At 36.2% G+C, this 16,920-nt stretch overlaps 1 protein-coding gene across 1 annotated transcript in view; it reads right to left on the bottom strand.

Annotated features, from left to right (window-relative positions):
* tweek (transmembrane protein KIAA1109 homolog tweek) overlaps positions 1–16,920 on the bottom strand; it is a 1,221,702-nt gene that overhangs the window by 381,864 nt on the left and 822,918 nt on the right. The window contains 1 exon segment of the mRNA XM_090406645.1: positions 16,646–16,840. Coding sequence (XP_090262771.1) covers positions 16,646–16,840 — 195 coding nt within the window.

Below are 16,920 nucleotides of genomic sequence, written 5' to 3' on the forward strand. Positions count from 1 at the left end.
TAACCACAAGAAAGAACATATCTTAAAACCCTTTCATCCCATCTTTCGTCAAATTGTAATGATTTCTTCATTTCCCTTTAGGATAACATAAGAAGACATGTCAGAGGTTTTGAAGAAATTCGACATTTCACAACTTATCAGCACACTCTCATATAAGAATATCTTGGAAAAATTTGGAGAAAAGAACAAAGCTAATAATAATAATAATAACGGTAAGTACCTGATAGGTTTCTGCTCAGGATATGGACTAGTTATTACTAACACCATGTTCCAACATAAAAATGTACACAAATCTACAAGAAGAGAAGAAGAAGCAAGGAATAAGAAAAGTCTCACTGACTATGTTATTGTCACCAGTGATGTTTTCTGACTGGTTCACAACATAAAAAGTATACAGAAGATTTGAAATAGGAAGTGATTGCTATTTAGTTTTCAGCAGAATAAAATTGAATTTCATATTGAAAAGAAGAGTGTACAAGAAAGTGTATAAAAAAATTAAAGTTGAACAGCTATCAGATGTGAACTTTAGACTCAAATGCACAAACATCATTCAAGAAAAACTGAAAGAGTTTGAAAGCAAAAACCAAAACTTAGAGATTCAGTGGCAAACCCTAAACAAAACTTGGACCGATTTAGCTAGTCAGTCATGTGATGAGGTAATCTGAAAGAATAAAAAAAAAATCAGAACTCCATGGTCGAGTCAGGAAGTTAAACAGGCAGTCAAGCAAAAGAAGAAAGCATATCCTTTCTTTTAGTGTTTAACGGTGTTCAGCATCCATTTTAGAAATTATGGACTTTACAACCATGTTATAACTATTTTAATTTCCTGATGTTTCAACCTTCATATTAAGGCAATCATCTGGAGTATACACAAATATACAAGGACAAGCTAAGTTACATTTCGCACAGTATGCTAAACAGACAATGATTTGATCAACGGTTATTCTACTGACATGAACTCTAGTGAAAATATAATATATATAAAAAAAAATTAAATACATACATACATGCATCTTCAAGGCCCACTCTTCCTAATTGGGTTGTGGGGGCAAATGCTGCAAGTACTTCCAATGGTCACGATCCTCTGCCACCAAGTTCAGGTGTTCTGGTGGGATTCCCAAACGTGTCGACCCAAGGTTTTGGATATAATCTATCCAGTGAGTTCTTGGCCTTCCACGCAGTCTCCCACCCTCTGGCTTGGCAAAGAGGGCCTGCTGAGGGAGCCTCTCTTGTGGCATTCTGACCAGGTGCCCGTACCAGCGTAAGTGTGATCTCTCGACATGGAGAAGCAGCGGTTGAGTATTGAGGGTTTCCCGAATTGCAGAGCTTCTGACTCTGTCGAGTTTTGTCAGCCCTGCAACCCCTCGAAGGAACCTCATTTCAGCCACATGGATTCGTGTCCGCATTCTTTCGGTCATTACCCAACTCTCATGACCATAGGTGAGGATGGGGACATAGACTATATTGAAGACAGCCAGCTTTGTCTTCTGGCTTAACTCCCGCTTCAATACTACTGAACGGCCAAGCTCCCGCAATATTGAGCTTGCTAAGCCAATTCGAGTATTTAGCTCTACATCCCATTTTCCATAATTCGTGAATATGGACCCAAGGTATTTAAACTTCTCCACCTGTCTCATCGGGACTCCACTTACATTTAGAGTGCACTGGGATGGTTGTCTTGAGACCACAAATGTTTCAGTTTTGGCCACACTGATCTTCATTCCGGCATCTGAACAAACAGCTACAAACCTATCCAGGGTCTGCTGGAGGTCATCTGTGGAAGAGCTAAGCAGAACTAGGTCATCTGCAAAAAGCAAACGTCCAATGCTACATTTTCCAATTCTGACACACTCACTGCCTCGGCTGTGCCTATCAATCCAGTCCATAAATATTATGAAAAGGAGGGGTGACAGAACACACCCTTGGCGGAGGCCAACGGAGACTGTGAAAGGTTCAGACTTTGTGCTGTTTACTCTGACACAAAACTCTGGGCATTCATACAGGGACTTGATGGCAGCTAATAGTTGACCATCCACTCCATATTCCTGTACTATTTGCCAAAGCTTATCTCGAGGAACCTGGTCATATGCCTTCTCCAAGTCCACAAAACATGTGTAGACATTCTTGGCATATTCCCAAGATTTCTCAAAGACTTGCCTTAAAGTGAAGATTTGGTCAGTTGTGCTTCTACCAGGACGGAAGCCACAAAAAAATTAAATAAAAAATACAAATAAAATTTAAAAATTAATTAATTATTCAGTAACTACAGCAAGCTATGTTCTGTTTAAGATAACATTAGAGAAACATTCTTTCATATAGATAGTATTCTTACAGTAACAATGATGTCCTAATTTAACATGACAATTGTTATATTAGATTTAAGATTCTGGATTATCTACAGTCCTGTTTATAGTTAATTCTTAGGGAGAAAGGTTCCATGGGTAGAATATATGCCTTCCATATGCTTGGGATTTTTAGACCATCATTATTGTTCAGATTGGGGTGGTTGATAAGAATCTCAAAGGCTTACTTATATTTATTTCATACCATGTTTTGGTGTGATGTAATGTAAACAACTGGTGCTTTTCCAGTCAATTCTATGTAAAGTGATCAGAAAGGCCAGCTTCACCATAGTTATTATATTTAATGTGTCGTTTATGTTAGTTTTGTCTGATAGGAATTATTATTATTATTATTATTATTATTATTGTTCCGGGCAACTCCAAGGAGTCGACAGACTCATCGAGGGAGGCCCTAACATCATGTCAAGAACAACTATTCGACATTCACACAGGTATGATATGATATATCTATCATATATCATATATCAAGGTATGATATATCTATCATACCTTGCCTTGAACTCATTCACGGACGTAGCAATCACAACAGACTCTGGAAGCTTATTCCACTCATTCACTACTCTCCAAGTAAAAAACCTAGCTCTAACACCCTTGTCAACCAGGCTCTTGCCCAGCTTCCATTCATGGCCCCTAGTCCTCCCACCACCAGTCATATTTTCAAATATATCTTCTGGATCAATCTTATAGAAACCCTTCAGTAATTTGAATGTCTCAATCATATCACCCCTCCTTCGCCTATCGACCAATTTCTGCAACCCACAAATCTTCAACCTATTCTCATAAGGTTCATTCCACAGACCTGCTATCATCTTGGTTACTCGTCTCTGGATCCGCTCCACTTCCTCCCCATCACGAAGAAACCCTGGTGCCCATAACTGGGCACAGTAGTCCAGATGGGGTCTTATCAAGGCTCTATACAGAGGAACAACAACTTGTTTGTCTCTGCATGTTAAAGTATTTTTCAGAAGCCAAGTGATTTGGTGAGCTGTTTTAGTCACGTTTGCAATGTGCCCCCTAAACTTCAATTCCCCATCCACCAACACTCCCAAATCCCTGGCCTCATCAATCTCCTGGAGTACGGTTCCACCAATGCGATATACTGCTGCTATTCTTTTCACCCCAAAGTGCATAACCTTACACTTTGGCACATTAAATTGACATCCATTTTTCCTAGCCCAGTCCTCTAAACTATCCAAATCATCCTGTAAAATTTTGACATCCTGTGCACTCATAATTGCTCTACCCAACTTTGCATCATCATCAAACAAGTGAACACCTCCTCTCAAATCCTTTCCTATATCATTGATGAACAAATTGAAAAGCAGTGGTCCAAGAACAGAGCCCTGTGGCACTCCACTAGTCACAAGCAATCTTTTAGACTCCACTCCTGAATAAACCACTCTCTGGTATCTCTCCTTCAACCACCCTCCTATCCATCTCACCAACCCTATATCTATCCCCATCTGTTCCAGTTTACTGATTAGGGTTCTATGTGGTATCCTATCAAAAGCCTTGGCAAGGTCCAGTAGTATTACTGTAAACCCATTACCCCTATCCAGTTCAGCCGTCACTGTGTTATAAAACGTGAGCAAGTTACTGAGGCATGATTTACCCTTCACAAAACCATGTTGTCCCCCATACAATATCCCATTTTCATCTATCCAATCCTGTATTCTTTTCTTGACTAATTTCTCTAAGACCTTGACAATGATTCCTGATATGCTAATCGGTCGGTAATTTACAATAGCAGTCTTGGAACCACCTTTATGCAGTGGAACTATTTTCCCCTCTTTCCACTCCCTCAGGACTAACCCAGACCCGAGACTCAAATTAAACAAAATGGTCAAGGGTACTGACAATTCTTTAGCTGCTTCTCATACAACACGAGCTGGTATACCATCCAATCCCACAGATGTATTGACATTAAGGTTATGCAATAGACTACTCACCTCCACTTCATTCACCACAATTCCCATATAATCTACTGGTACATTCGTTTCTGCAATGTCACCACCTGGATGATATATTCTTACAAAGTGCTCTCTCAGTAACTCAACTATATCAACTGATTCAGTTACCTCCCTACCATCGGCATTTTTTAAAATCATTCTGCCATGTTTGCTACATATTTAAAAAACTGTTTAGGATTCTCTTTAGCCTGCATGGCCAATGTTCTTTCGTAATCCTTTTTTGCTTTTCTTACCACACTCGTTACCTTTCTGGCCTGCGCTTTATACCGTTCGTGTTCCTGCTGGTCACCTTTCTCCTTAAATGCCCTCCATAGTTGTTTCTTTTTTTGCAGCTCAAGCTTAATGGTGTTATTCATCCATTTAACCCCTAGTTGATTTATTATTCGGACTCTAGGTATACAGTCAGCCATTGCTTCATGCAAACACTTCTTAACTACCTCCCATGCAGTATCGACTTCTAGTCCTTGCAGTTGCACATGCCATGGCACTGAACCAATCAAACTCCTAAGCTTGTCATACTTTCCAGCCCAATAATTCCACATGTACCCTGTCTTAATTGAAAATTCTACACCTTTAGCCACCTCCCAAGTCAAGACCTTATGATCACTCTCACCGATTGGTGGCAATGTGGTCATATTTGTTACAGCCAAATCCTCAGATGTAATTACTAGGTCAAGCACTCTCTGACCCCTAGTATTTTCCATTACATGCTGTCGCAGATAGTTATCCCTTAATAACCGCATAAAATCCAATTCCTTCCTCCGGTGTGTCCTCTCCTCACTTCAATCAATGCGACCATAGTTGAAATCTCCCATAATAATCACCCTCCTTCCACTCATTTCTTCTATTTGCTTGTGCATACTGTCACCACCATCTTTTCCATCACCTGGTCTATAGTAGCACCCAATTGTACATTTAGTTCTGCTAGCCACAATCTCACACCAAATGGCCTCAAATGTGCTCTTTTCTCTATCCTGCAATTCAACTTCTATTCTCCTTGGCTGCAGCTCATCAGCTATCATCAACAATACTCCTCCCCCCCATTTTATTCTCCCTATCATTCCTGAACACACTATACCCATCACATTCAATCCCACTAGCTATATCATCTACAGTCAGCCATGTTTCACTAATACCAATAACCTGTGGTCTGGAAGTGCCAACCATGGCCAAAAACTCTTCCTTCTTGTTCCTAATACTCCTAGCATTAGTGTACATGAATTTAAGAGCCCCATTAGCCCCAACCCTATCTTGATGCCTTATATTAACTATCCCACTCTGATTTGTTGTCCTTATTTGCTCGGGCATATTATATTCATTCTTACATTCAACTGCCTCCCTAAGGACTGTATATCTACTCCCCCCCCCCCTAATAAATCTAGTTTCCCTGAATTTGCACATCCATCACATTCAGCAACACTTTCTCAAGTCTTCTTACACCGTAATCATTCAAATGCAAGCCATCCATCTTATATAGATCCTTTCGCCCATCGAACTCACTCCACACGTCCACAAATTCCACACCACTCGTCATACATAACCCACGCATAAAGTCATTCGCAATTATGGCCCTCCCTTTAAACATTTCACTGTCATACCGTGGCAAAAGACTAATCATTCTAACTCTCTCACTCTTTTCTTTTGCTACCTCAAACAATTCATTCAGGTCTTCTATCATTTCCATTTTGTCTCCTTTCAAATCATTTCTTTCACCCTTTCCTTTTGCTCTCTAATAGACTCAGTTACATCCTTTATGGTCGCACCAGGTTGGTACGATTTTGTCAAATCCTCTACTATCACACCTCGTACTAACGAGTCTCCATACAGCACTCTATCCTTCATTTTGTTCATGTTCACACTCATACGTCTATTTTTCCTGTTTTGCGTCCTGTTTCCCCAAAAATGGTAGATTACAGATGCAATAAATACAGTTTACTCCAGGGTGGGCCAGCAGAGGGAGTAGGTCTTTAGATGAGTTGAGTAAGCTTTTTAATTTTGCAGGAGGTTTAAAGGTGGCTTTGAGGTTGTATTTCTGTAGTATTCTGTTTATTTTATCTGATGTCCCTTTAATGTAAGGAATTGTTATAGTTTTATTGTAGTTTGGTTTATCTTTGTTTTTTATTGAGATCTTGTAGAGAATTTTGTTAATGGTGTTTTGGCTGTAACCATTTTTTTAGAAAAGTATTGCTAATAACTTTAACTTTGCCTTTCAGTGCTTGTTCATTGGAGCAGATCTTCAAAGCCCTGTTTTTTAGAATATTAACGACACCTAGTTTTTGTGTTGTTTGTGTATTAATGACACCTAGTTTTTGTACAATACAAAAACTAGGTGTCATTAATATTCTAAAAAACAGGCCTTTGAAGATTTGCTCCAATGAAAAAGCACTTAAAGATGAATTTAAAGTTATCAGCGATACTTTCCTAAAAAATGGTTACAACCAAAACGCTATCAACAAAATTCTCTACAAGACCTCAATAAAGAACAAAGATAAACTAGATGACAATAAAACTATAATCATTCCTTACATTAAAGGGACACCAGATAAAATAAACAGAATACTACAGAAATACAACCTTAAAGCTACCTTTAAACCTCCTGCAAAATTAAAAAGCTTACTCAACTCATCCAAAGACCCACTCCCTCTGCTGGCCCACCCTTGAGTATACCGTATTTATTGCACCTGTAATCTACCATATATAGGGGAAACAGAACGCACAATTTCTATCAGACAAAAAGGAACATAAACGACACATTAAATATAATAACTGTGGTGAAGCTGGCCTTTCTGATCATGCCCTGAACACTTTACATAGAATTGACTGGAAAAGCACCAGTTGTTTACATCACACTGAAACATGGTATGAACACAAATATAAGTAAGCCTATGAGATTCTTATCAACCACTCCAATCTGAACAATAATGATGGTCTAAAAATCCCAAGCATATGGAAGGCACATATTCTACCCACAGAACCTTTCTCCCTAAGAATTAACTATAAACAGGACTGTAGATAATCCAGAATCTTAAATTTAATATAACAATTGTCATGTTAAATTAGGACATCATTGTTACTGTAAGAATACTATCTATATGAAAGAATGTTTCTCTAATGTTATCTTAAACAGAACATAGCTTGCTGTAGTTACTGAATAATTAATTAATTTTTAAATTTTATTTGTATTTTTTATTTAATTTTTTTGTGGCTTTCGTCCTGGTAGAAGCACAACTGACCAAATTTTCACTTCAAGGCAAGTCTTTGAGAAATCTTGGGAATATGCCAAGAATGTCTACACATGTTTTGTGGACTTGGAGAAGGCATATGACCGGGTTCCTCAGGATAAGCTTTGGCAAGTAGTACAGGAATATGGAGTGGATGGTCAACTATTAGCTGCCATCAAGTCCCTGTATGAATGCCCAGAGTTTTGTGTCAGGGTAAACAGCACAAAGTCTGAACCTTTCTCCCATGTTATCTTAAATAGAATTTAGCTATGATGTAGTTTCTAAATATTTAATTAATTTAAAATTTTATCTGTATCTTTTTTTTTTCTCACTAGAGGTCATGCCAGTAGAATAACCGGTGATCAAATCATCGTTTCTTTAGCTTACTGTGTGAAATGTAACTCAGCTTGTCCTTGTATATACTCCAGATGATGACCTTGATATGATGGTCGAAACATCAGGAAAATAAAAATGGTTATTTATAACACGGTTGTAAAGTCCATAATTTCGAAAATGAAGAAAGAACAAGAACATATAAGTTACTTTGATTATTCTGCTACTAGTATGTTCTTTCTTGTGGTTATATCAGTTGCTTTAATATTGCTTTGTTCTAGGTGTTTATCAGAACTTTCCAGATCCCCCTCATAAAGTCTTGATAAAAATACCTCTGAATTATCTGCTTGCATTGGATTTTTGAGAGTGGGGAGGGTTGAAGAAATTTTAGAAAGTGTTCTAGGTCAATAACAAAGATGATATCAGGACTGTGAAACATCAAGCATAGATTGAGAGTTAATTTAATTTGTGTAATCTGACAGACAGAAGCAGAATAGGGTTATTTAATTGATACATAAATTGTAGAGATGTTTACTGGATGGGCATCTTGTAGGGGATATTTTCCAGAAGTCAAGGAAAATAGATTGTAAATAGATCAACCATGAAGAAGACATTTTGTGCATGGGAATTAGTAGATGCATGGAATTCATTGCCCAAGAATGCAAATGATAAATAAATAGGAAGTGCATGTAATTATTACAAAGTGATACCCTCAGAATCTACTTCCTGTAATACATCTCTTGGCATTATGAATATTATTTTTCAATGCTAATCACACATGAAAGATTACAGAGCTTCGCATTAGTGCTGACTGTTGATATGGGTTAAGGACAAAGAAACGCTCTCTCTCTCTCTATATATATATATATATATGTATATGAAAGTCATAGTTGAGGAACAGATTATTAGAAGTTTCTTCATAAAATATAAACAAATGGAACAGAAGGGGAAGAAGCAAATGTAAGTTAGTAGCTGGATGGCTGTAAAGTAATATCTTAATTGAAAGAGTAGGATGAAAAAGCTGACGTGACTGTTTATTCCAGAAAAGGGTAATAGTAAATATCAGTCTAAGAAGATGAATCCGTCTGGGGATTTGTGTGTTGTAAAAAGTGAGACTAGCTCTGCTAACACATTCCCGAATGCTAATGGTGTCAAATTCATTTGTAATATCCTCATTTTTTATATGATACTGCCATTGATGTCATCTGTTCAGTCTCCTAATCTTTCTCGGGACTCTCATATCTGTGGTCTCCAGACTTTGATCAAGAGTTTTATTTCTAACCCAGCTCTCAAATCCATAAGTTAAAATTGTTTGAGGACTGTCTTGTATTTTGATTAATTTTTCTGTTATTCCATATAAATTAATTTAGTCGACTTCCTACCATACCAGCTTTGCTAATTTTGTTGTCTATTTCCAAGAGAAAAATTTTTCTCTCTGTACATTTTTATGGCTAATTTTAAAAAACCACTCTCCAGGATGAAATAATTTAGTTACCGATTTTAAACATTTCACAAAGTGAATTTTAATGGCGTACTACACTATTTCCATGTACACTGTGTTCCAAATTTACCGTAAAAATGTAATTCATCTGTTAATTACAGAACCTTTTGATGATTATATCTCGTCCCTCCTTTGTAACTGTTTTCCTTAATTTTTTTATTTAAAGTATTTTCCCAGCTTTTCATCATGAGTAAAAGAATTAGCGAGCAAAAAAGTGGAAGTGTGAAAATGATTCGAAAAGTAATCTCATTGGAATAAAAACTTGGAATAATAAAGAAAAATGAACAAGGCGAGTCCAGAGCAGAGATAGGACAAGAACACAAAAATCGGTGAATCAACTATAAGAGCAATTTTAAGCAAAGCTGCTGAATACAAAGAGAACGGTAAGACTGTTTCAAGTTCATCATGCATGCAGACCACTCGAAATCAAAGTATTATAACGATTGAATTAGAGAAACTTCTTTCTATAGATCAAAAATTGTAACCAAAAACGGATCCCGCTAAACACTGTCTTTATTAAATCAAAAGCATTAAGTCTTTTTGCAATCTTGAAAGAAAGAGCTATCAATGATGGAAAAGAAGAAGAAGAATTCCACACTAGTGCTGAATGGTTTGAGCATTTCAAAAAAGAGAAATAACCTACATAATGTTTGAATCACAAGCGAAGCTGCATTATCCAGAGATTTTGAAGAAAATTCTGGAAGGGAGGGGGGGGGAACTATTGTGACTAACAAATATTTAATGTCAATGACATTAAATATTTGTATAAACATTCTACCCACAGAACCTTTCTTCCTAAGAGCTAACTATAAACAGGACTGTAGATAATCCAGAATCTTAAATCTGATATAACAACTGTCACGTTAAAAAATGGGACATCATTGTTACTGTAAGAAAACTATCAATACGAAAGACTGTTTCCCCCATGTTATCTTAAACAGAATTTAGCTTTGATGTAGTTTCTAAATATTTAATTAATTTTTAATTTTACCTGTCTTTTTTTTTTTTTTTCACTAGAGGTCATGCCAGTAGAATAACCGGTGATCATATCATTGTTTCTTTAGCTTACTCTATGAAATGTAGCTCAGCTTGTCCTTATATATTTTTATATACTCCAGATGATGACCTTGATATGAAGGTTGAAACGTTGTGAAATTAAAAATAGTTATTTATAACACAGTTGTAAAGTCCATAATTTTCAAAATGAATGCTGATCACCGTGCAACACTTAGAGAAAAGATATGTTCTTTCTTGTTGTTATATCAGTTGCTTTAATATTATTTTGTTCTAGGTGTTCAGCAGAACTTTTCAGATCCTCCCATCTCTTGTATATAATGGGACCACAACATCTCCTCTTCACAGCCACAGCAATCCTCTGGACTGTTTTTATCACCTTTCTAAGGTGTGTTCTGAAACACAACTTGTCAAAAACCAAAGTAAAGATGATTTAGCATATGGTCTCCGCTAGATTACACAGCACTTCTATATGTGACTTATTCCCAAGTTTAAAACCTCACATTTAGTTATATAACTCCATTATACCAGCCTATTTAAATCTTAATGAAGATTTACTAAATCAGTACCATTCCTAATAATCCCATGCAGTTATATATCATTTTGAAACAACTGATATAATGGATGAATAGTAATGCAATGTACCTGGGCCCAGTAAAATCCTGCTCGTTATTTTCCTACTCCTTAGTACTGCATATCCATATACACTTATTTGGTATTTGTAAAATAGCCAATCTGATCCAATAGCTTGGTATCATTGCAACATAAAATATTACCTTGTGTGGCAAAACTCTCATATGCAAATTCAAAAAGAATTTCTGCATTAATTAATCTTGCTGCTTTATTATAAAATGTGACTAGATTATGAAAGCACAACAATCTTTAAAAAATCCATGCTTGATAAATAACCTCACTCTCATGTGTCCTATTCTGTATATAAATTTATAAATAAATTATAAATTCTTAAATCTTAACTGGAGGTCTATAATTTAATGCTTTCATTATATTACTGCCCTTGTTTTGGCACAATTTATCCAACCTCAGAGATTTTTCCACTTGTAAGACTTTCATTGAACAATCAGTAGTTCTTTAATACACTTAGCATATTCGTGCCAGGCTCTATCTATCATACATGCATCTTAGTGGGAGCCTGGCATGTGACATTTTTCTTGGAATAGGTAGTCCTATTTTTACAGTTGTCAATATCTCTTGGGATGCCAGTTTAGTTATATGGTAGTAGGGGGGGGGGATTTTTATCTAACACAAGTGCTTTGAAAACTGTTTCAATGTTGTACTTTCATAAAATGGCAAAAGCAAGATATATTAAAGTACTTCAAGGAATTTAAAAACAATTTACTTTTAAAATACTATTAATTTCAGGAATTGGTTACTTGATGAACAGGAAGGTAACTATGTGTATAGCAAGAGAATGATTTTATGATCTTTGTGATCTTGAAATATAAGAGAAAGGCATATGTAGCAATCAGTAATTTTTTTTTTAAAGAAATTATTGAATGTAAACAATCTTTGAGAGTTTATTTTTCACTTGGTTAGACTATAATAAGTTTAGTTTAATCCTTTATCCAAGTGTGAGCAAACAAAGTTTGCACCTGAAAGTATCTTCAGGACTGGGGTAAGGTACAACACCGGGCCACTCGTTGCAAAGGTGGAGAAAGTTCTCATCACTTCGATCTCAGTATCTCCCATAATGCAAAGCACATCTCCTTGCAGATATGTGTAATGCTATGCATTAAGGCAAGGGCCACTACCCATCTGGTTTCGACCTTTATTGAGGTCTTGTCAGTGGGTAGTGGCCCTTGCCTTAATGCATAGCATCACACATATCCGCAAAGAGATGTGCTTTGCATTATGGGAGATACTGAGATAGGAATGATGAGAGCTTTCTCCACCTTTGCAACGAGTTGCCCGGTGTTGTACTATCTTACCCCAGTCCTGAAGATACTTTCAGGTGCAAACTTTGTTTGCTCACACTTGGATAAAGGATTAAACTAAACTAATTATAAACAATCTTTGTTCTCGATCCAACTCTACACTTTGCATACAATGAAAATACACTGACATTCAGAATATGAATAGAAAAAAAAGTTTTCTTACCTTATTTTTTTTTTAAAATAATCTTTTTTTTGTTGTTGTTGTTATTTCATTTATGACAGGAAATTCAAAATTCTCTAATATGACATTTCCCATAAATTTTAACATTTGACCATCTCTGGGATATTTTAATGTTTCAAAATACAGATCTTACATAAAGTGACATGCTTTCTTATTCCACTTTTTGACTTTCTAGTGATTTCCAAAACCAAGATTAAAAGATAAGCTAGGATTTTTTTTTTTTTTTTTTAAATTAAACTCCAAACACTAAAGGAAGTCTCCTTACATGTTAGGCTCAACTGCCTGTCATAGCAAATCAACTTGGCATCTATGATACCTAATTAATGCTCTAATAGGGCAGGTTAATCACATCTGCATAGTATATTATGATCACTAATTGTTTGCCTATTTTTGCCTCCCATATCTGTATGAGATCAAGTAAATCACCATCAACTGCAAAACTATGAGAAAGATTTATTAAAATCTTCTAAGTGGTCTGTGCTAGGGCAACTCATGAATGCTGGAGAGTGTATTACCGAAACCTCTCTGGTCAACTCTTTTTATGAAACTTTCATAGTTTCTACATTTGGCTTTGAAATAATGCTGGATCTAATATCCACTTGATTTATATAACTCTGAGAAAGATTCTTCACCTCCCAGATCATTCCACAACCAAAGGACAGTGTCACTACGAAAGCTCTATGAAAGTGTGTGTGTATTTATATATATATATATATATATATATATATATAATATTAATATAATAAGAAATGTCACATATACAGTTTCTATAGATAGCTATATAAAATTAGCAATCAAGTGTAGCAAGTTTCATTGTCCCCAATGCATATATGATTCATATAACACTTATCATACACTCTATTATGATAAGGTGATACCTTATCATACACACTGCTGAATTAGTATTATTGGTTTATTATTATTATTATTTTCCAAATGAATTTCTCCCCTTATTAGTTTTATTTTCTACCTTAAGCTCAAAGAAAATTGAAACAAGCCTGTTAAATTCATCTTATCTGATACTAACTTACTGTACCAACCACATACAAAATCCTGAAAAAACTCCAAAAAACACTGCCTAGAAACCAAACATGGAACATTTTCAAGCCACCTCATATATATCCGGTAAATGGAAAGTGGTCTCATACCAGGGAACAAAATTCATCTCCAACCCAGACAATCATAATAATCCAAGTTTGCTATTACTCCTCAAGAGTAGTTCAAAGTGTTGTGAGGGGTAACTGTCAAAGGTATTCCTCCAATAGACATTGCATGAAGGAGATGCTCTGATTGTGCCTGAGTTGTTGTTTCTAGAAGAATATTCAGAATTTTTTTCTACAAAAATCTTCTCTTATTTATCCAAGGGTTACTATTGCAACATCAATGGAAAACCAAAACAAGAAACAAAAGGTTGGCATTGTTATTACTGTCTTTGATGTTTTCTGTTTCTTGTTTCGGTTTTTCATTGATGTTGCAATAGTAACCCTTGGATAAATAAGAGGATGAAAAAAAATTATTCATTCTCAAAGGGAGTTTGATTCAGTGCCAGGGCTTCCCACCCACCGTGGAGTCACACATGGCTTCCCCCCACTCCAGCAAGGAATAATTGCACTTAAGAGTAAAACACCAGGATCACCAAGGATGCCATACCAGTACTACAGCAAGTCTCCTTCTCTTTGGGCTCTGGGGAGAAGGAGAAGGAGACTTGCTGCAACACCACTGATCCTTGCAGACAATCCCACTAGCCAAACAAACCTGGGTGGGCCATCCAGGGCTATCTGTCTTTCTGAAGTAGAGGCAAAAGTAGTATAAGACTACGAGATCCCACCTTTCAGATATCCATGGGTCCACATGGAAAACACAGCAGCAAGGTGTTGGATCACAATAATGGTGGTCTGGAAGACAGGATAGCAAAAAAGACTCAAAAGAAGAAGAAGAGCAATGAAAAGCATAGAAAATGAATAAGAATGAAATAAACCAGTACTGTCTGGGAAGATATTCTGATGCACTCTCCCATAAAACATGGGTTGATATCTCATTCAATACTATGACTGTATTAAAATTTAGATTTTTTGATATCTGAAAAAGTTCCAGTTCATCTACCTCTATTCTCATATTGATCTCTGTCCCATCAGTCACTGCATTATATCCAACTGGATGACACACAATCCCAAATTGATCATTTAGTAATTGAATAATTTCTTCTGCTCCTCCTATGTCCCCACCACCAAGCATACATCAAAGTTAACTTTCCATAATCATTCTTCTTACATTCATGTACACAGTGAAAGAATTCTTTGGGATTAACTTTAGCCTACTTGGCTAATTTCTTCTGATTAATCTGATTTTTTTCTTCTCTGTGTTAGTCACCCTACTTGCTTTCATCCTTTATACTGCTCATGAACCTGCTGACCACTTTCTCCTCACATACACCTCCATAACATTTTCTTCTTTGGCATTTCCTCCTTAATGATGCCTACTCATCCATTTAACTTTCACCTGATTTATCCTTCAGACTCTGCATGCAATTTGATACCACTTTCATTAAATATCCTTGACCATTTCTCATGAATCACTAATGTCTTTCCCTTGCAATTTCTTGTCTTTATTAAAGCAATAATTCTTAACGTCCAATTTCCCATTTTGAAATTTGTCACCATTCCAAACTGCCTCCCGAGTTTGTCATAATCATTTGCTTTGTACTTCCACATATACTCCCTTCTTAAATAACAATTCCAAATGCTTAATCATCTCTTAAGTCAAGACTGCATGATCAAGCTCACAAATGGATACAAAGTAGTTATCTTGGTTATGGAATTAAGAATTATTGCTTATAGTTGTTTTGCCGCTGTAGCCAGTGGCCTGTTGACAAAAGTGGATATGGATTGCCAAATAAGTTTAATAAAGACAGTGCAAATAATGACTATGGAACACCTCGACTTTGGGAATATAAATTGGATGGAAGAAAGAGCTCAAGGTGGAAAAGAAATGGAATTTGAGTGATCTAAACTCTCAAATCTCCGGTACCTTCCATGTGCTGGTAGGATCCAGGAGTTTGAGAGTATTGGATTTGGTGATAAGTTGTTCCATAGTCATTATCTTCATTGTTATTTAAGAAGGGAGTATATGTGGAAGTACAAAGCAACTTATTATCATATTGTGGGCAACTCCAAGGAGTCCTCAGACTTATTGAGGGAGGTCTTAACATCATGTCAAAAACTATTCAGCAATTGCACAGTGTCGATCATACTTTGCTTTGAACTCTTTCACAGTCATGATACCCACAACAGGCTCTGGCAGCTTATTCCACTCATTTACCACTCTCCAAGTAAAAAAACCTAGTTCTAACACCTTTGCTAACTACACTCTTGCTCAATTTCCATGGATAGCTGCTAGTTCTCCCACCACCACACCTGTTCTGAAACATTTCCTCTGAATTAATCTTGTAAAAACCCCTCAGTAATTTGAAAATCTCAATCATATCACCCCTTTTCTGCTTATCAACCAATTTCTGTAACCAACAAATCTTCAACCTATTCTTGTAAGGTTCATTCCATAGATCAGCTACTATCTTGGTCACTTGCCTCTGGATCCTCTCTACCTCCTCTCCATCACCAAGAAACCCTGGCACCCAGATCTGTGCACAGTAGTCAAGATGGGGTATTATCAAATATATAGTATATTATAAAGATAACTTAACTTCTATTATTATAAAGATGATATTTTTTGTATGTGAATCCTATGCACAAAAAGTTCTAAACCTAATTAGTACCATTTGAGTGAGGGTTAGGTGATACAAAAGCCCTGTTCAGAGAATGAATATGGAAATATTTCGAATCAATTCAAACTATCTATAAACGAGAGTATACCGGAGGATCCAAATTCATCTACCTCCTAAAACATTTACAAACAATCATGTTCACAGTAGGATTTGAACTCATAGACCACCGACTAGAATAGAGATGTTATTCACATTACATCACTTAATAAACAAGTCATATATACACAGTAAAGAACAAATAAACCTATATAAATTATTTTTACATGATATGGAAACTTACAAAAGTACCATTCTGTCATGCTATTTTCAAATTTTATTGACAGTGTTACCTCTTAAGACCTTGTTCATCCTCTTTGATTGGATCTTTTGTATGGAGAACACACTTTCCACTATTAAAAAAAACTTTAACGTCTAATTCAAAATCAATATTGGGTTCTGAGGGAGGTTGCTTAAAGGAGCTTACACCACTACTTGCTCCTCCTGGAGTGGTATGGCCAGGCTTTCTCATTTCCATTGGAACTTTACTAAGAGAAAGACAGAAAATGTATAGTCTTAACCAAAGTACATGACTGTTAATATCATCACAATGTTATTTATTGAAATA

This window comes from Typopeltis vanoorti, chromosome 16 (assembly GCF_054136105.1).
Source record: "Typopeltis vanoorti isolate ZY-2024b chromosome 16, IOZ_Tvanoo_1.0, whole genome shotgun sequence".
In the NCBI taxonomy this organism is placed as follows: domain Eukaryota; kingdom Metazoa; phylum Arthropoda; class Arachnida; order Uropygi; family Thelyphonidae; genus Typopeltis; species Typopeltis vanoorti.